The sequence below is a fragment of the Salmo salar genome, chromosome 01, assembly GCF_965601325.2.
Source record: "Salmo salar chromosome 01, fSalSal1, whole genome shotgun sequence".
Lineage (NCBI taxonomy): Eukaryota > Metazoa > Chordata > Actinopteri > Salmoniformes > Salmonidae > Salmo > Salmo salar.
Window position 1 is genome coordinate 35,600,950 of NC_138291.1, and position 20,872 is coordinate 35,621,821.

The following is a 20,872-nucleotide window of genomic DNA, read 5'->3' on the forward strand; positions in this document are numbered from 1 at the left end:
GGAATGCGTAATCGTTTTTTTTTATTCAGCCCAAATTACGGCGTGCCGTGTAAAGGCACGGGGCCAAAGACCAAACAAACACGTAACAAAAACACAGGGTTGAAACCCAAACAAAAGAGCGAGGAGTACCTTGAATGATTATCACATGGGACGAGACCCGTAATCATCTGTGCAATCCACAAGGGCACGAAAGCCCAAAACACACAGCGCAGGTACTCACACGCACCAACTGACACTGTAACAATAATCGACAAGACCATGGAAACCAAAGGGCACATATATACAAATACTAATCAGTGGGAATAGGGGACAGGTGTGCTTGATGAAAGTTCCGGAGGGATCCGTGATACTCGCACATCTGAGCTATCTTTTTTGCAGGTGCATGGCAACACCTGGATAAGATGAGAAAAAAGAAGAAGGAATCCGCACACTGCTCTTGATCGTATTACTGATCTTTAATAAGCTTTTACGTATCGGCCTCACGGCCTTCGTCAGAGCTTTTGGGAGTTTTGCTAACCCTTATGTAGACCTAGCCACACCCACATCCGTTCCACGCATCGAAAAGGGTTGGAGGCGAAGGAAAACAAATAAGTGCTACCAAATATAACAATATGCATTTCATAAATATTCAAATAAAGTGTGTACATAAAACATATTAAACACGTCTGTAAAACCACAATGAGAACATCGACCTACCAAGCAAGTTTTCATAAATCATTGGGTACAGTGTAACAAAAACGTCAGAGTAATCTGAAATAGGAGCATAATTCATGTTCAAATTTACAACATAACATACATAGGCATTTCATCATTAAGTCCTTTAGGAAATAATATCTGGAGGGTGAAAATCCCAAAACATTGTCTTTTACTCAAGAGTATTATTAATATCACCTCCCCTGTCTGATATCTTAACTTTCTCTATTCCACAAAATCTAAAGGTAGAAGTGTCATGTTTTAGATCATTAAAATGTACTGCGACTGGATAATCCCTGTCCTTTCTCCTAATTGAACTTTTATGTTCATTGATTCTCTGTTTGAGATAATGAGAGGTTTTATCTACATAGCACAGCCCACGTGGACATTTAATAATGTAGATAACATGGGTAGTGGAGCACGTAATAATGTAATTTATTTGGAACCGTTTTCCTTTATGTGGGTGGCAGAAATATTCAAACACATCATACTGTTGCACTGTGCGCAACCTCTGCATTTAAAGCTACCATTTGGAAGAGAGCGTAAACGAGCCTGGCTGATTTTCTTTTGTGGCTGGCAGTTGCCATGGACCAATTTATCGCGTAAATAAAACATGCCAGTGTTTCTTGACCGCATCTCCCACTTTTCGCGAGTTCAAAGTATATGTGGTTGTGAACATTACAGAATGTTCTTTAGCATTAGCGGGTATTTTTTGTTGCAGTTCATCTCGTGTTTTCCCCAATGCCAAATTAAGTTGGGAAGGGGAGGGGGGGTTCATACCTAGCGCGGCTATTAGACAATTCTTTAGTAAAGGTTGAATAGTCTATTGTTCAGCTAATAGCCCATCCTGCTCTGCTTGTGAAAAACGAATAATAATACTTTTCCCCTTTACACGTTCAAGATTCCAATTGATAAAGTGTTTTTAGCCACAATTGGCCCCAACCCCAATTAATACATTTGGGCACATTCAATAGCATGATGGACTTTGGGCAAGAATGTTGAGGGTTCGAAACCTGCTCCCTGCTTGCTATAATGAATGAGTTTGAACCACCTGGTATGGGATATGGCTGAAAAAAAAAAAAAACTAAATAGCGATTTTCGTAAATTAACTTTATGACCAAAAAATATGCACAATCGTTTGTCTCTACATTAACTAACATATTCCTCTCAATTGTACATTTTTTGCTTGACTCGTTATGACATTATAACCACATACATTTGCTTCCCCGTAATGTTTTGTCAGCCAGCTTTGCTGAAGTCACCAGGGACGGGTGGCCCAAGTCAAATTCGTCATTGGAACCACTCGATATGATTGGTCATATAAAAACCTTGGGACCCAAATGCATAATGAGTGCTCTAACTCCACCTTGCAGTGGTCTGGAGCAATGTAGCTCTGTAAAACAATGCTAATCGCGTCAGAGAAGTATTAGCTTGTGTTGTCTTTTGAAGCTACCCTGGCCTTTAGACAACCCAAGTGGCACAGCGGTCTAAGGCAATGCATCTCAGTACTAGAGGCGTCACTACAGACACCTTGGTTCCAATCCAGGCTGTATCACAACCGGCCGTGATTGGGAGTCCCATAGGGCGGCACACAATTGGCCTGCCTTCCATGTAGGCCGTCATTGTAAATAATAATAGTTCTTGAGCATATGATACTCCCCAAAGCATGACGAAATACATAGAGGTGTATCACAAGCTAAACACATCTATTTTGTCAACTTCCTCTGCTTCCTTCTCCTGGTGTCAGACAGGCAGACTTTACAGTGGATGTGGTGCTCCTCCAGCAGCTCTCTCATGAGGTTTTCTCTGTACTTTTGGTAATTACTTGACTTATGAGGGATTGGGGAGGATGATGGAAGGGAGAGGATGATGTGCCAGTGGGTATGTGGGTGAGATATTGTCACTACAATTGCATAATGGAGCTGTATGTGAACCGTATATCCAATCACAAAAATACCTTGTCAAGTAATCATCTCACCTGTTAGTTGGCGGTGAACTATGTGGCCATAGGGCAGCAGTGTCGATCAGATGGAAAAATATCTTCTTATACCACATTCTACAAAGTTGTTTATCATGTCCGACTTATCTACTGCCCCCATTTTGAGGTTATAGTCAAGCACACAGTCTGGTTATATTTTTCTCTCTCCCATCAGGTGGTCCACCTTCCCTGTGGCCGACATGGTTATCGTAATTTCCAGACTATTGAGCGCACCTGAATATAAGCCGCACCCACTGAATTAAAAAATAATAATGATTTTGAACATAAATAAGCCGCACATGTCTATAAGCCGCAGGTGCCTACCGGTACATTGAAACAAATTAACTTTACGCAGGCTTTAACAAAACATGGCTTGTAACAAAAATAAATAGGCTTTAACGAAACACGGCTTGTAACAAAAAAAAAATAATTAGCAGTAAGCTTTAGTTGTCTTTTTGCACTGAGTCAATTCCTCACGCTGCTGTTTCCAACGTCTTATCATCGACTCATTAAGACCCAGCTCCCGTGCAGCAGCTCTATTTCCTTTTCCAACAACCAGATCAATCGCCTTCAACTTGAAAGCTGCATCATATGTATTTCTCCGTGTCTTTGCCATGATGAGGGTGACAAAATGACTACCGTAATCAGAATGTTGGGAAGTTTGAGAGCGCTCGATTTAATCTAAACAGTAAACAAAAAAGTTGTTTGACAACCCGTTCGGCAATTTCATTTGTCTAATGAAAGCTTTCATGCCACCAAAAAACTGAGCACGTCACAGAATGTGTTTTTTTGGAGAAAAAAAAATCGAAAGCGGGAAAAATCCATACATTAGCCATTGTTTAAGCCGCGAGGTTCAAAGCGTGGGAAAAAAGTTGCGGCTTATAGTCCGGAAATTACGGCCTTCCACTGTCAGCCTGCCTCCTTCACCACCAGCATCTTCAAAGGGACCTGGAACTTTGCCAGTGGACAAGGGGTCCTCAGATTCAAGGTTGGGGGGCAGCTCCTCACTGTCACTGTCACTGTCAGAATCCGATTCCTGACTTTCATACTCAGACTCATTGTCTGAATGTAAAAAAGAAAAATCTCTGAATTTCCGCATTTGTGAGTTGTCTCCTTTTGAAAGACATTGCTAATGCCACAGCTTATCTCACTAGCTACATACATAAACAACAACACTGAATGGCTCAGAGTGGGAGAGAGAGGTTACATAATTGACTGCCGGCACGCGCCACTTGTATCAATAAATCACTATCCGAAAATGTTTTGTGTAGTAATTATTGATATATTTACTGCTTTATTCACATGTTTTTAAGTACTGGTGACAAAACATGCATTCCGATTCTTGCATAGATTTCAATGGGCACATATTATGTGTGTAAAATACATTTTTTTGGTACTGATTATGATGAGCTAAGCTAATTCCAGCTATGTGTGGAGCCATGTTTGCTGACATACAATGCATACCGGGTTTCACGTAATCGTCTGTCGAACCAAAGATGTTATATCAAAATTAGGTGAGTAAGGGTTCACTCATTTTTCGAGAACTTCCGGAAGTGAATGGCATGATGTAAACAATTTGTAGACGACACACCCCCTTCAACATGCATGCTATAAACTAGAGGTCGACCGATTATGATTTTTCATCGCCGATACCGATTATTGGAGGACCAAAAAAAGCCGATACCGATTAATCGGGTGATTTTTACATATATATTTGTAATAATGACAATTACAACAATACTGAATGAACACTTATTTTAGTCTCAAATAAATAATGAAACATGTTCAATTTGGTTTAAATAATGCAAAAACAAAGTGTTGGAGAAGAAAGTAAAAGTGCAATATATGCCATGTAAAAAAGCTAATGTTTAAGTTCCTTGCTCAGAACATATGAAAGCTGGTGGTTCCTTTTAACATGAGTCTTCAATATTCCCAGGTAAGAAGTTTAGGTTGTAGTTATTATAGGACTATTTCTCTCTATACCATTTGTATTTCATATACCTTTGACTATTGGATGTTCTAATAGGTACTTTAGTATTGCCAGCCTAATCTCGGGAGTTGATAGGCTTGAAGTCATAAACAGCGAAATGCTTGAAGCACAGCGAAGAGCTGCTGGCAAAAGCAGGAAAGTGCTGTTTGAATGAATGCTTATGAGCCTGCTGCTGCCTACCACCACTCAGTCAGACTGCTCTATCAAATCATAGACTTAATTATAATATACAGTGGGGGAAAAAGTATTTGATCCCCTGCTGATTTTGTACGTTTGCCCACTGATAAAGAAAGGATCAGTCTATAATTTTAATGGTAGGTTTATTTGAACAGTGAGAGACAGAATAACAACAAAAATATCCAGAAAAACGCATGTCAAAAATGTTATAAAATGATTTGCATTTTAATGAGGGAAATAAGTATTTGAACCCCTCTCAATCAGAAAGATTTCTGGCTCCCAGGTGTCTTTTATACAGGTAACGAGCTGAGATTAGGAGCACACTCTTAAAGGGAGTGCTCCTAACCGCAGCTTGTTACCTGTAAAAAAGACACCTGTCCACAGAAGCAATCAATCAATCAGATTCCAAACTCTCCACCATGGCCAAGACCAAAGAGCTCTCCAAGGATGTCAGGGACAAGAATGTAGACCTACACAAGGCTGGAATGGGCTACAAGACCATCGCCAAGCAGCTTGGTCCGAAGGTGACAACATTTGGTGCAATTATTCGCAAATGAAAGAAACACAAAAGAACTGTCAATATCCCTGGGCCTGGGGCTCCATGCAAGATCTCACCTCATGGGGTTGCAATGATCATGAGAACGGTGAGGAATCAGCCCAGAACTACACGGGAGGATCTTGTCAATGATCTCAAGGCAGCTGGGACCATAGTCACCAAGAAAACAATTGGTAACAAACTACGCCGTGAAGGACTGAAATCCTGCAGCGCCCGCAAGGTCCCCCTGCCCAAGAAAGCACATATACATGCCCGTCTGAAGTTTGCCAATGAACATCTGAATGATTCAGAGGACAACTGGTGAAAGTGTTGTGGTCAGATGAGACCAAAATGGAGCTCTTTGGCATCAACTCAACTCGCCATGTTTGGAGGAGGAGGAATGCTGCCTATGACCCCAAGAACACCATCTCCACCGTCAAACATGGAGGTGGAAACATTATGCTTTGGGGGTGTTTTTCTGCTAAGGGGACAGGACAACTTCACCGCATCAAAGGGACGATGGACGGGGCAATGTAACGTCAAATCTTGGGTGAGAACATCCTTCCCTCAGCCAGGGCATTGAAAATGGGTCGTGGATGGGTATTCCAGCATGACAATGACCCAAAACACACGGCCAAGGCAACAAAGGAGTGGCTCAAGAAGAAGCACATTAAGGTCCTGGAGTGGCCTAGCCAGTCTCCAGACCTTAATCCCATAGAAAATTTGTGGAGGGAGCTGAAGGTTCGAGTTGCCAAACGTCAGCCTCGAAACCTTAATGACTTGGCAGAAGATCTGCACAGAGGAGTGGGACAAAATCCCTCCTGAGATGTGTGCAAACCTGGTGGCCAACTACAAGAAATGTCTGACCTCTGTGATTGCCAACAAGGGTTTTGCCACCAAGTACTAAGTCATGTTTTGTAGAGGGGTCAAATACTTATTTCCCTCATTAAAATGCAAATCATTTTATAACATTTTTTACATGCATTTTTCTGGATTTTGTTGTTGTTATTCTGTCTCTCACTGTTCAAATAAACCTACCATTAAATTTATAGACTGATCATTTCTTTGTAAGTGGGCAAACGTACAAAATCAGCAGGGGATCAAATACTTTTTTCCCCCACTGTAATAACACACAGAAATACGAGCCTTAGGTCATTAATATGGTCAAATCCGGAAACTATCATTTCGAAAACAAAACGTTTATTCTTTCAGTGAAATACGGAACCGTTCCGTATTTTACCTAACAGGTGGCATCCGTAAATATAAATATTGCTGTTACATTGCACAACCTTCAATGTTATGTCATAATTATGTACAATTCTGGCAAATTAATTACGGTCTTTGTTAGGAAGAAATGGTCTTCACACAGTTTGCAACGAGCCAGGAGGCTCAAACTACTGCATATACCCTGACTCTGCTTGCACAGAACGCAAGAGAAGTGACACAATTTCCCTAGTTAAAACAAATTCATGTTAGCAAGCAATATTAACTAAATATGCAGGTTGTCACAGTTGTCGTATGGATTGGACCAAAACGCAGCGGGAATATGTATACTCATCTTCTTTTTATTTTGAAGAAGGAGAAACAACTAAATACGTATACAAAAAAGAACAAAATGAAACAGTCCTGTCAGGTGCAACAAACACTAAACAAGGAACAACTACCCACAAAATCCCATAGAGAAAACACCCCTCTTAAATAGGACCTTCAATTAGAAGCAACGAGGAGCAGCTGCTTTCAATTGAAGGTCCACCCAATAAACATCACATAGAAACAGACATACTAGAACTAACATAGAAATAGACTAACAAAGAACATAGCCCAACAAACCCCGAAACACTCTAAACAAACACCCCTCTTAAATATGAACATAGCCCAACAAACCCCGAAACACTCTAAACAAACACCCCCTGCCACGTCCTGACCAAACTACAATAACAAATGACCCCTTATACTGGTCAGGAAGTGACACAGGTTTAAAAATATATACTTGTGTATTGATTTTAAGAAAGGCATTGATGTTTATGGTTATGTACACATTGGTGCAACGACAGTGCTTTTTTCGCGAATGCACTTGTTAAATCACCCGTTTGGCGAAGTAGGCTGTGATTCAATGATAAATTAACAGGCACCGCATCGATTATATGCAACACAGGACAAGCTAGATAAACTAGTAATATCATCAACCATTTGTAGTTAACTAGTGATTATGTTAAGAGTTTTTTATAAGATAAGTTTAATGCTAGCTAGCACCTTACCTTGGCTTCTTGCTGCACATTTGCATAACAGGTAGTCAGCCTGCCACGCAGTCTCCTCGTGGAGTGCAATTTAATCGGTTGACCTCTACTATAAACAGACCAAACTCATCTTGTCTCCTCTTACTTTCTTTGGTTTCTTTGAAAAAACAAACATGGCAGCTCGCAGAAACTACCCATCGTCGGATTACTTTCCATTTCTAGAAAGTCTTTTACTCAATTATAAAGATCAACGGTGAGCTCACCAGTGATGTGATTAATTATAAATAGTAATTGCTATTAGCTAATTCATATTGTAGTTAATGTCAGCCGAGAGTTATAAAACTATGACCGCTTGTGCGCTAGGACAAATGTAGCCTACATTTTCAGGTTTGGATGATTGTGTTATGCTGTAGCTACTTCTGTGAATGTCTGAACATTGCATCCAAAAATAAACTGCTCAAATTCTGAACATAACTTTGTAAAGACTGTGTTTGTACAAAATATTTCTGAAAAAATCAGTGTGGCCAGCTCAAATGCTACAGGGACCACTGTAGAATGGGTTTGATTGTACGCTACAGGGACCACTGTAAAATGGGTTTGATCGTGCGCTACAGGGACCACTGTAGAATGGGTTTGATCGTTCGCTACAGGGACCACTGTAGAACTGTAGAATGATCACACCCATGTGTTGGTACGTGTGAAAACGTTAAAGTCCCAAGCTACAATAAATGCGCCATCAGGATATGCTGTTTCTAGTTTGCACAAAGTCCAGTGTAGTTCCTTGAGAGCCGTCGGCTTGAGGGGGAAAATACACGGCCATGACGATAACCTGACGATAACCGATGACCGAAGAGAATTCTTTATCTTATTTGGGTTTACACTATATGATAGTCTGTGATGCTTCCCCTCCTTCTTACTGTAGCAAGGGAATGCTTTGATGTTGATTCGAAATTAGGACAATTAATGTTTAGCAGTTCCCTCAAGATTCATACTGCACATTATGACCACCTACTTATTGTAATTAAATATTTCCTAAGTGTGGCATTTGAATTACATTAACAAAATACATGGTTGAAGAAGACATTTTTCATATCTTTCATATCTACTTGAGTCATCACAGTATGTACAGTAGACTACAGTAGTAGAAGAATAACGTATTGGACGGAGACCATATCAGTCAAAACCACTCAAAAACCCAAGAGGGATTTCACACACTTCTAACCGTCTCCAAACTAGCACTGTGATAGCTACAATGACCTCTAGTTGACCTTCAGCTCAGTCGCTGCCTTCAGCTCCCTCTCTCTTTCTCCCCCTCTCTCTATCTGTCTCTCCCTTCATCTTTCTTCCTTCCACACTCACTATCTCCCTCTTTCTTTCTCTCTCACTCTCCCTCTCTCCCTTTTTGTTTTCTTTCTCCTCTCTCTTTCCCTCCCTGCCCTCGTACTGTACGGTACACTACAGATCTCACCACCACACTGGCACATACCATAGACATACACACCAGTCCATGTGTCACACACACTCAGATTTGCGGAGAGCTATCAGTGGAGAAGCCCTTTGCTGGGTCCTGACAAGGCCATACAGTTCACTGCTGATCCAGACTGTCTGACAGCTGCGTGTGTGTTGCGTGTGAGCGTGCGCGTGTGCGTTCGTCACTCTCACAAAGACTCTGCTTGTCAGCACTAAAGTCGAGAGGAGTTGGGGCCAACTGTGAGTGAGGCAAGGTTGAACTATGGGAGGGGGGAAAACTATGGACATAAGAGGGAAAGCTAGGAGAGAGGGCACACTGTGACAGTGCAAACTACTGCAGTATGAGGCATTCTGAATGTATCTGCTTCATCAACTGAACTGTCCAGATGTGTTTTACTCTATTCTGAATCCATCCACTATTTCCAGTGAGTTCAGTCAGCACAGTGAGTTCATTCAGCAGTCAGGGGTTAGGTGCTCTGCCTTGATGTTTGCAATTCATCTGCTGCATAACCATATGGGCGGCAGGTAGCCTAGTGGTTAGAGCGTTGGGCAAGTATCCAAAAGGTTGCTAGATCAAATCCTCGAGCAGGTAAAAATCTGTCATTCTGCCCCCGAACAAGGCAGTTAACCCACTGTTCCTAGGCCGTCATTGTAAATAAGAATTCATTCTTGGGGCCTCCCGGGTGGTGCAGTGGTCTAAGGCACTGCATTGCAGTGCTTGCTGTGCCACCAGAGGCTCTGGGTTCGAGACCAGGCTCTGTCGCAGCTGGCCGCAACCCGGGAGGGTTTGGCCCGGCAGGGATATCCTTGTCTCATCGCGCACTAGTGACTCCTGTGGCGGGCCGGGCGCAGTGCACGCTGACCAGGTTGACAGGTGTACGGTGTTTCCTCTGACACATTGGTTCGGCTGGCTTCCGGGTTGGATGTGCGTTGTGTCAAGAAGCAGTGCGGCTAGGTTGGGTTGTGTTTCGGAGGACGCATGGCTCTCGACCTTCGCCTCTCCTGAGTTCGTACGAGAGTTGCAGCGATGAGGCAAGACTGTAACTACTACCAATTGGATACCACAAAAAAGGGGTAAAAAAAAAAATTATGATTAAAATAATGTGTGCCCTGCTATGTCAACAGGCTAGGCAGTGTGAACAGATTTGAGCAGCTAAAATACAACTTGCTTTTTCGGTTAATGATGACTGGAAGGATTAAGAAGCATGTTATCCCATTTGAACATCAGCCTTTCAAATAAACAGAGAAATACATTGTACTGTGTGTCTGTGGGTTTCGGGGTCCTCTAAGGTTTGTGTTTGTCCCTGCTATTGTGAGAAGCAGTCGGTCCGTCGATACTGTATCGTGGTGTAAAAATAGCACATCCGCTTCTATTAATAAACAGCACATCCAAGGTCCTATCAGGAAGCTGACTATCAGCACCATTCTGGTGGCTGTACTGATGCTGAAGGTTGTGTATAGAATCAATATCAACACATAAGTGTGTCAACAACAAAAAACTATGATAAATCAATACCCCCCCAAAGAAACCATCAGTAGAATACTCTTCATTGAAAATAGGAAAGATTTCATGATGCCACAGTCAGTGCTGCCATGATATTATTATTTGTTATGCTCATAATTTTGGGTTTGCATGCTGTCAGGTTTCAGTTCTCTGCTCTCTTTCTCTGTCATTCTCTCTCTCTCTCGCCCACATAGTGGACCTTTACAGTTCGTTCCTGTGCCTCCAACACCAACTCATCTCATTCGTCATCCAGCTGGAGGCTGCACCCACCCACCTGGACACCAAGGTTGCCCTCATTTGCAAATCTCATCTGCAGAAATTACAGTAGGAAAAACTGCTGCTCTTATAAAAAACAAATATAACAACTAGAGAACTAGTAGATATAGTGAAACATCTACGGCAACCAATCCCTTCCCATCTCACCCCAGCTGTTCTGTCTCTGACTGACTCAGAGCATGTGTAGGCTGTAGGAAGCATGTAGGCTGTGCCATTGTATAACACACTGTGAAGAGCTTTCCTATTAAGTCTTCCCAAGCTGCAGGAGCTGGCTGGCTGTGCTGGCTGGACAGGTTCAGGGAAAAATGCTGCACATAGCTCTGTGCAGGTACTGTATAATGGGTACAACATGTCTCTAGGCCTAATTAGGGTACACTACAACCCTACCTGGCTCAGTGCAGGTTTAGGGTGGAGGGTTAGGTTACAGGTTTAAGGTACCGGTTATAGGGTACACTACCTACAGTACCTAGCTATGTGTAGGTTTAAGGTAGGGTTAGGGTACAGGTTTAGGGTACATGTTTAGGATTCACTACCTACCTGGCTCTGTGCAGTTCTTATCCAGTGTGTCATTGTCTCCGTCCACGGCCATCAGCCTGCGTCCCAGACGGTTTGTTGTGTCAGCCAGCCCCTGCTCCAGGACCAGACCATGTCCTATGTTCGAGTTAGAAAAGAGTTAGGAACATTTATTTAAGTGTCACTCCACAATGATACAATAATACAAAATACAGATTTTCTTTCAACCACATTGTGGACCACTCAAATGGAGTTTTAAGGCACTAAAAACAATCACGGTCAAACACGGAGTAGTCCCCCCCATCATGGCATGGACTCCACAAGGTGTCAAAAGCGTTCCACAGGGACACTTACATCTGTAGTCTTGCCCATTTACTCTCTGAATGGCACACATACACAATCCATGTTTCAATTGTCTCAAGGCTTAAAAATCCTTCTCTAACCTGTCTCCTCCCCATGATCTACACTGATTGAAGTGGATTTAACAACTGACATCAATAAGGGATCATAGCTTTCACCTCAATTCACCTGGTCTGTCTATGTCTTAATGTTTTGTATACTCAGTGTATAACACATTACATCATCTATACACATGTATATATAAACAAAAACGTTAAAAAAGTACAGTGGATAAAAGGACAATTAGACAGTTAAAAAGAAACGTCTCAGTGGGAGGATTAGATGGCAGGCTTTGGCGCAGGCATTTACATTATTGTTACCTGATAGAATTCACATCATTTGTTATTTTCATCAGACCATTAACATTTTGATTTTGGTTGGACAGCTGACAAAAAAGATCATCCCTAATTTAGTTGTATAACCGACAGTAAAGCACTGCATGAGCTTCAGTTTCAACGGAACCATCTTTACAAAATGTACATGCACGTTTATCCAGGGAAATATTTGTGTATCGTCTCAATAGCAAGAGGGACCACTCCTAGGGCTGTTGCTGTGACTGTATAGACATCACTCCGGCATTCACTCCACATCAAAATGTATATTGCTTGGATAAAACAGTACATCAGGAAAGAAACAGGCAGTGAACATGCGTTGAAACACTGGGCTTTGCATCTCGAATCCTTATATAGCGAACTACTTTTGACCAGGGCCGATAGTGCGCTACTTTTGACCAGAGCCCTATTGGATATAGCTGCCATTTGGCTTTGCATACGGTGACTCTGTCACAGGAATAAAAGGTCCAATGTTGATTAAACCAACAAGCTGAAAAAGCAACGGTCGGATATTCAGCACCATTGAAGCAAGACAGTGATAGAATCGAAATTTGGAAGTTCAGCACCACATGAGAGTGGACAGCGACCGTCTCAGGTGCAGCCACTCTCCACTGGGAGAATCCTTGGAAATGAATCTAGGTCTGACCAGGAAGTCAAAAGCCTGGAATGTAGTTAGGACTAACCAATGCTATAAGGGTGGCAGTCTATATTTATTTTATTGTGGCTTATCAAACCTATCAACATGTAAATAGACGGATGTGACTGAATATAATGGGACTCATTTGTAAGTAAAACAAGCCTGATTATAACAGACAAGACAGTGCTATCTCCAGCCCTAACGGTTGCTCATCTGTGGTGACGTATTTTACATCCTTTTACGTATGATATCATGTTTGTTATAATCCCTTAAGCTCCTTGTTATTCTAATACAATTAGGGAACTCTGCGACGTGTTTTATCCAAACAGATGATGTTCAAATTGATAATGCCATGTCAGAGTTTTTTTTCAATAGCTTTGGTGCAATTTTCACAAGTATATGGTGAATTTTCACAAGGCAGTTGTTTCAAAACTCTAAGCACATTTTCAATTGACTAAGTACAACACACAATTCACTTTTTCACCGCACTTAGCGTTTCATCTAAAAAGACATGTTTCACATTGCAATACATGTTCATATAAAGTAATTGCTTTTCACAATCCAATACTCACATTACTTTTGATATGATTGTCTTCTCATTTGTTAAAATACATTTTACTATTACGTAATCCGACTGCTGTTATTCGATAATCACTTAACCGTTTGGTAAACCTGTAGATTTGAAACTGGTTTGTCCATAACAGATTTTGAGAACTATGCCCTAATTCATGAAAATGTACGTTTGTAAAGTATAAACATATAAAGTATGACATATACTGTAATGTACTATTATGATGATAACTATTTAGATTTTACTTCACAGTATGTTTGAAAAAATGTGATCATATATGTACTATGTGTAACAAATGCGTCCCCTACACAGTAATCATGTATCCAAAATGATGATCCTTTTTGATGGAGGAGGTTCACACTGCTTTACTAAAATGACATTAGCCAATACAGTACTGTAATACATGCCATTTACGTAGCAGACACTTTTATCCAAAATGACAACAGTGTGTCTATACATCTTGGTAGGTAACCCCAGTGGGAAACAAACCCACAACTCTGGTGTTGCTTGTGCCATGCTCTTACTAACTGAGCCACAGAGGACCACGACAATACAATACTGTAGAATACAATACATGATTACAATACAGGTAGAAGGTGTATTGCCATCGCCATGAGCATGCCATCTTCCTTCAGGCCATGAATGAGGCATGTAATGACATCAATCCAGACCTACTGTATGTCAGGTTTGAATTCACCATTCCAAAAGGTTTTTCCCTAGGTGTATGAACAATGAGGATATTTACTGCGATGTCAATGAGAACCAATGGTCAAATGTTCAAGACAGGCTTGATGCAAACTAGTGCCCGCTAAACATAATTTTTCTTTAATTAATTGAATGTGTTTCATTTGATTACAGTACATCTATGTTGTAATGATATCTGGTTGATATATATATTTTTTTGCATCAATGATTGTGAAAGATGACTTCAATGATTACACCTTTGATCACACATGGGTTAGAAATGATGGAAATTACATTTTCTGTAAATGTTGCTGAGAATTGGAAGGGTATTGCCTAATGTGAAAACAGTGTAATGTGCTGTAATTTACACTACTGTAACATATTACATTCAAAAGACAATTTTGAAACATGTATCTTGCATTGCTATTGGATTAACTGGTTGTTAAAATATCATTGTGTTAAGAAATCTATGTTCTCATGGTATTTCACTGTAAACTTATATTTTTGATCAATGATTGTGTGGTGAAAGATGTCTCCAAACAACACGAATGCACAACAAAAGGTTTTGAATATCAGCCTTGCTGCATTACAAGTGTTACCAGTTTGGAGTTTTGTACTAAGAGTTTTGAAAATTCACCAGATACTTGTGAAAATAGCACCAAAGCGATTGAAAAAAAAGCGGTATGTTCAAACAGGGACAACAGACTACATATGTATCTTTAATGGCATGATATAAACCTGTCTAATGATACAGAGAGCTGAGCCCTAAGGCAAGTGGGTAAACTGAAATGGTGGCCTAGGGGAGAATTTACAAAACAGCCCTGGGACTTATTGTGTGTGTGTGTGTGTGTGTGTGTGTGTGTGTGTGTGTGTGTGTGTGTGTGTGTGTGTGTGTGTGTGTGTGTGTGTGTGCTTGCGTGCATGGACATGTGTGTGTCTAGAGAAAGTTACAGAGATTAACATATTTCAGGAGTCAGAAGTCCACTGTATGTGTGTGTAGAGAAAGTTACGTAGATTAACATATTTCAGGACTCAGAAGTCCACTGTATGTGTGTGGTTCGTTAAAGCTTCACATACCAGTTGTGAACTAATCTGGTCTGGAGACATGAGGGATAATTCATATCAAAGGCAAGCCAGCATCAAATATGAACAGTTTCAGAAATACATGCCCTCATACTTTTTGTGCAGTCTGGAGTTGCAGTTGCTAGTTGCCAGTTTACAAGTGATTCCCCCATATTGGTGGTAGAAAACGATTTATTTGACTTGTCCTGTAATAAATTGCTGATTCAAATCCCAGTCCTGACCGTTCCCCTCTCCCCCATCTTTCAATTGTTTTCAATTGTTTACTTAATTTTGTAACATTGATGTAACTTCCTCAGGAATCAAGATCAACAGAGTATCAACAGAGTAACACTTTGACAGCTGAGTGACCTCTCCTGAAACAATAATTCAAGGACTGGTCATAGTTCATATATTTTGTGTCCTGGCGCATAAATGTATAGATTTAGGTTTAATGGGTCATTTTTGTTCAGCTCTTACACATAATTTATGGCACCAAAAGGATAAACGTACAAAAAAAGAACAGGTTTTGTGATATTGACGTATGCTGTTGTTCTCTGTCTCTTCAGTCTTCAGAGAGAGATGTAGCACAGTTCAATTAACACAGCGAGGTCATTTTCTGGCTGTACTGGTTGAAACCGACGTGGTTGTCCACAAACCCACGCAGCGGGCGCAGAACACTTTCTACCTCCAGCGCCCCCCAATAACTCCCCCTGGCCACCGCGACAGAGACAGCAACATGTCCAAAAAAAATCAATAGAAAACGAAAACAAACATGTTTTGGGCGTCTTAAAGAAGTGGATATTTGGTGTTAATCATGAGTGATTGACAATGACCTGTGACTCACATTATATTCTAGAACATATTGCCTACGTTTTGCATAGGCCGATACTGCGGCACATTGCCGTAAACTTAATGCACGAACATACGAAACACACACACACACACACATACATACGCTGCGATTACCTATCCACGTGAGTCAGTCAGGCCATATATAGGCTATAGCCTATACGTCCCCTATTTGGCTGCCTATATCTGAGTTTTCCAGATGCAGGTGGAGTAAACAAATTCTACAAACAGAATAGACATGTGTGCTGCCTGCTTGCCTGGCCAGTTGAAATCCTGAGCGCTGTAATCTCGTTCCGCCTACATCTTTTTTCTTTTTTTGGGAATGTAAGAAAACACGCACACCACAAATACAAATCTCCATCCCGAACCATGTGTATTATTACAGCGTCCCACTATGCCGAGTTTCTAGTGGATTGATCAGAGGCAGGCAAGCAGACCTTCACATACATCATTTTAAAAAGCAGTGTCATAGATTTATTAGTTACGAGATATGTGTTGTACACCAACGCTGTGCATGCCAAATGTGCACAATCACAACATTGAATTCATTTTTAGTTCCACATAATCCCGTAATTATAAACGCGTTCCTCCCCGGGCAACCCTGGGATGCCTCGGCTCTCAGTCTCTTCTCGTAGCCTACTCACCTGTTTTTGTGAGCAGGGCGGACATGCACCACGTCAAAGATAGAATACTGCAGATAAAACAGACTTGAACGAAAAGCATCTGTCTCCTCTTGCGAACTTTGAAGATTTTAGCTATGACGCTCTTTTTCGACATGGTGCAGTTCTGCTCAGGTAACGGCTCCATGACTGTACAGTATGCGGGGACAGCGGGCAACGTGCTCGTCCTCCTCCCTCTCCCTGCAGATAGTGACCCACTCAGCGCGGTGCCGCAGATTGTTCGGACAGCAGGAATCGCCCGAGTATCGTTTCACACAACGAAGGTTCAGGATGCCGTCCCTGTTTCAAATGACGGAAGGGCAGATCCTCGACAGAGGCAGCAGAGCGAACAGCTCGCATATGTCTATGAAAGCCGCTTGTGAGAATTGTGTCCTGGCGAAAATGCTGTTGTAGTTTAATCAAAACAAATTAGGCTACACAATCTGCAAATGTTCCGTTATTATAGGATATAGGCCTAAGGAGGCTAAAGACAATATGTTTATTATCAAAATACCACTATTTGTCAAGCAGCCTAAAGCATCTTCAAAAGCCACCGACAGCACCTTTATGTGTCCCGTGTGTACCCTACAACATAAGGTAGATTTAGTGGCGTTGAAAATAGGTCATTCTCCGATATTGTTCCATTTGCTTGATATTGTCTCCCTCTCTCAAAAATACTCGGGGGCGAAAACATTTTCTGCTAAAATATTAGCTAATCTCACACTTTCATCAGAGCGCACTCCCCCACATGCAGCTGCAACTTCTACATGTGAGTGATGCTTGACACGTGACACACGGCAGCGAACGACCTCTCTCCCCCATGGTACCACCATGCTGGCTGGCTGCCTGTACAGTGCATTCGGAAAGTATTCAGACCCCTTCCCCTTTTCCTCATTTTGTTAAGTTACAGCCTTATTCTAAAATTGATTTTTTTTTAAAAATCATGAATCTACACACAATATACTCCATGACAAAGCGAAAACAGATTTTTGTAAATGTATTATAAAAAAATAACAATAATACCTTATTTACATAAGTATTCAGACCCTTTGCTATGAGACTCCAAATTGAGCTCAGGTGCATCCTGTTTCCATCGATCATCCTTGAGATGTTTCTACAACTTGATTGGAGTCCACCTGTGGTAAATTCAATTGATTGGACATGATTTGGAAAGGCACACAGCTGTTTATATAATGTTCCACAGTTGACAGTGCATTTAAGAGCAAAAACCAAGCCTTGAGGTCAAAGGAATTGTCTGTAGAGCTCCGAGACAGGATTGTGTCAAGGCACAGATCTGGGGAAGGGTACCAAAACATTTCTGCAGCATTGAAGGTCCTCAAGAACACAGTGGCCTCCATCATTCTAAAATGGAAGAAGTTTGAAACCACCAAGACTCTTCCTAGAGCTGGCCGCCCGGCCAAACTGAGCAATCGGGGGAGAAGGGCCTTGGTCAGGGAGGTGACCAAGAACCTGATGATCACTCTGACAGAGCTTCCAGAAGGACAACCATCTCTGCAGCACTTCACCAATCAGGCCTTTATGGTAGAGTGGCCAGATGGAAGCCACTCCTCAGTAAAAGGCACATGACAGCCAGCTTGGAGTTTGCCAAAAGGCAACTAAAGGACTTTCAGACCATGAGAAACAAGATTCTCTGGTCTGATGAAACCAAAATTGAACTCTTGACCTGAATGCCAAGCGTAACGTCTGGAGGAAACCTGGCACCATCCCTACGGTGAAGCATGGTGGTGGCAGCATCATGCTGTGGGGATGTTTTGTCAGAGGCAGGGACTGGGAGACTAGTCAGGATCGAGGGAAAGAGGAACGGAGCAAAGTACAGAGAGATCCCTGATGAAAATCTGCTCCATAGCGCTCAGGACCTCAGACTGGGGTGAAGGTTCACCTTCCAATAGGGCAACGACCCTAAGCACACAGCCAAGGCAACGCAGGAGTGACTTCTGGACAAGTCTCTGAATATCTTTGAGTGGCCCAGCCAGAGCCTGGACTTGAACCCAATCCAACATCTCTGGAGAGACCTGAAAATAGCTGTGCAGTGACAGGCCCCATCCAACCTGACAGAGCTTGAGAGGATCTGCAGAAAAGAATGGGAGAAACTCCCCAAATACAGGTGTGCCAAGCTTGTAGTGTCATACATCTGGAAAGCTGTAATCACTGCCAAAGGTGCTTCAACAGAGTACTGAGGAAAGGGTCTGAATACTTTTGTAAATGTGATATTTAAGTTTTTTTTTAATTGGCCAAAAATTCAAAAAAACATTTTTTGCTTTGTCATTATGAGTTATTGTGTGTAGATTGATGAGGGGGAAAAAAACAATTTAATACATTTTAGAATTTGTCTGTAATGTAACAAAAGTAGTTTCCGAATGCACCTTATCTACTAGTCTACTCTATCCATCCATCCTACCTGCTACGGAACAGAGAGAGGCGCGTAAATTAGTAGGCTGACAAATTAGTAAGCCGACATGCAAATTAGTAGGCCAACATTAGTTCATGTTCAATGAATCACTTTTGTGTTTCCTAGTGTTATATCGTAATTGAGTCACATTATTTTGGGCTATAGTAACATGGGTTAAGCAACTTTTTCCTTTTTTTGTGACAATTGCAAATATTTGAAAAACATTGTTTAAAACAAAATATTTCACCTTTATTTAACCATGTAAGCTAGTTGAGAACAAGTTCTCATTTACAACTGCGACCTGGTCAAGATAAAGCAAAGCAGTGCGACAAAAACAACAACACAGAGTTACACATGGGATAAACAAACATACAGTCAATAACACAATAGAAAAATCTATGTACAGTGTGTGCAAATGTGGTAAGGTTAGGGAGGTAAGGCAATAAATAGGCCATAGTGGCGAAATAATTACAATTTAGCATTAACACTGGAGTGATAGATGTGCAGATGATGATGTGCAAGTAGAGATACTGGTGTGCAAAATAGCAAAAGAATGAATAACAATATGGGGATGAGGTAGTTGGGTGGGCTATTTACAGATGGGCTGTGTACAGGTACAGTGATCGGTAAGCTGCTCTGACAGCTGATGCTTGAAGTTAGTGAGGGAGATATGTCTCCAGCTTCAGTGGTTTACTGTATCATAATACAGTAATTTCTGTAATGTGATTACAGAAATTATTTACACTTTACATTATTTGTGGTCCACAATAAACATTTACAGAATCCTGTAACAAATATCAATAACCATAGACATTATCAATAACCATCGACAGAAGAAACCCTAACAATGAGTACTAAATAAAATACTTGATACACTGTAGGCTACATAATAAATACAATAAAGTAGGCTACACAATAATAACAAAACTCTGGTCTAAATGTAAACACGGTGGCATTAACTCTTGCTTATCAAGTGTACTATCATGCCAGATGCCTTACCTAAATACATCTCACCTACATCCAAGGCTAGCCTTGTTTTAAAGATATTACAAAGATATTTACATTATTTCAGGATATGTCTTAACTCCCCAAGCACCCCAGCAAGCATTCTACTATGCATCTTTTCTAAGTAATTTATGTTCTGTGTTCCATGTTCTGTGAAGGAGTGGGCTGCTAATGAGGCATATGAGTGCTCTAAAATGGTAATATAGGCCGATATTCCACTTAGCAGGCACATCAAATACAATGAGCAAGTCATTTTAAGTATATGTAAGAGATCCCCACAGGAATTATACCCACAACCTTGGTGTTACTCTTATACCAACTGAGCCACACAGACTGGCGCAGTAGGGTGGGTCAGTTCAACACTGCCAGCCAGTGTTGCTACTGCCAGACTATAGAAACACAAAGGAGTAAGTGTGTTTCTCTCTCTCTCTCTCTCTCTCTCTCTCTCTCTCTCTCTCTCTCTCTCTCTCTCTCTCTCTCTCTCTCTCTCTCGCTCTCGCTCTCGCTCTCTCTCTCTCTCTGGGTAGCACATCACATGATGTCAGAGAGCTAGGGCTTTGTCTGGCCCAGACTCGGATGACTGGCCTCCTGATTGTGGTCACCACTGAGAGGCACATGTGCATACCGATAGGACACATGGGGAGTGAGTAGCTCCGTTTTGTACCCACAGAACTGTGGTCGGATGCAGAAACCAGACAACAAAGTTTAAATCAAGCCTCTAAACTTCAACATGTCAACATATCCCCAAGCAACTGGGAGAGTGTGAGTGATTAGAACCAATCCGTTTTTAAAACAGTGCAGCGACACAAATCCAAAAGACCATGGCCCATACAAAGGAAAGGACAAAGGGCAACTTGGAGATGCAAAAGAGTGTAATAAACAGTTAAACGC

General features: G+C 41.5%; 1 protein-coding gene across 1 annotated transcript in view; it reads right to left on the reverse strand.

Moving 5' to 3' along the window:
- The window catches only part of LOC106601308 (solute carrier family 24 member 4a), a 79,180-nt gene extending 61,853 nt beyond the window's left edge, over positions 1–17,327 (reverse strand). The window contains exons 1-2 of the mRNA XM_014193426.3: positions 16,552–17,327; positions 11,398–11,511 (exon numbers count right to left, since the gene is read on the reverse strand). Of these exons, the coding sequence (XP_014048901.1) occupies positions 11,398–11,511; positions 16,552–16,714 (277 nt within the window). The 5' untranslated portion in view covers positions 16,715–17,327. The remainder of the gene's footprint in view (positions 1–11,397; positions 11,512–16,551) is intronic.
- Between the last annotated feature and the right edge of the window lie 3,545 nt (positions 17,328–20,872).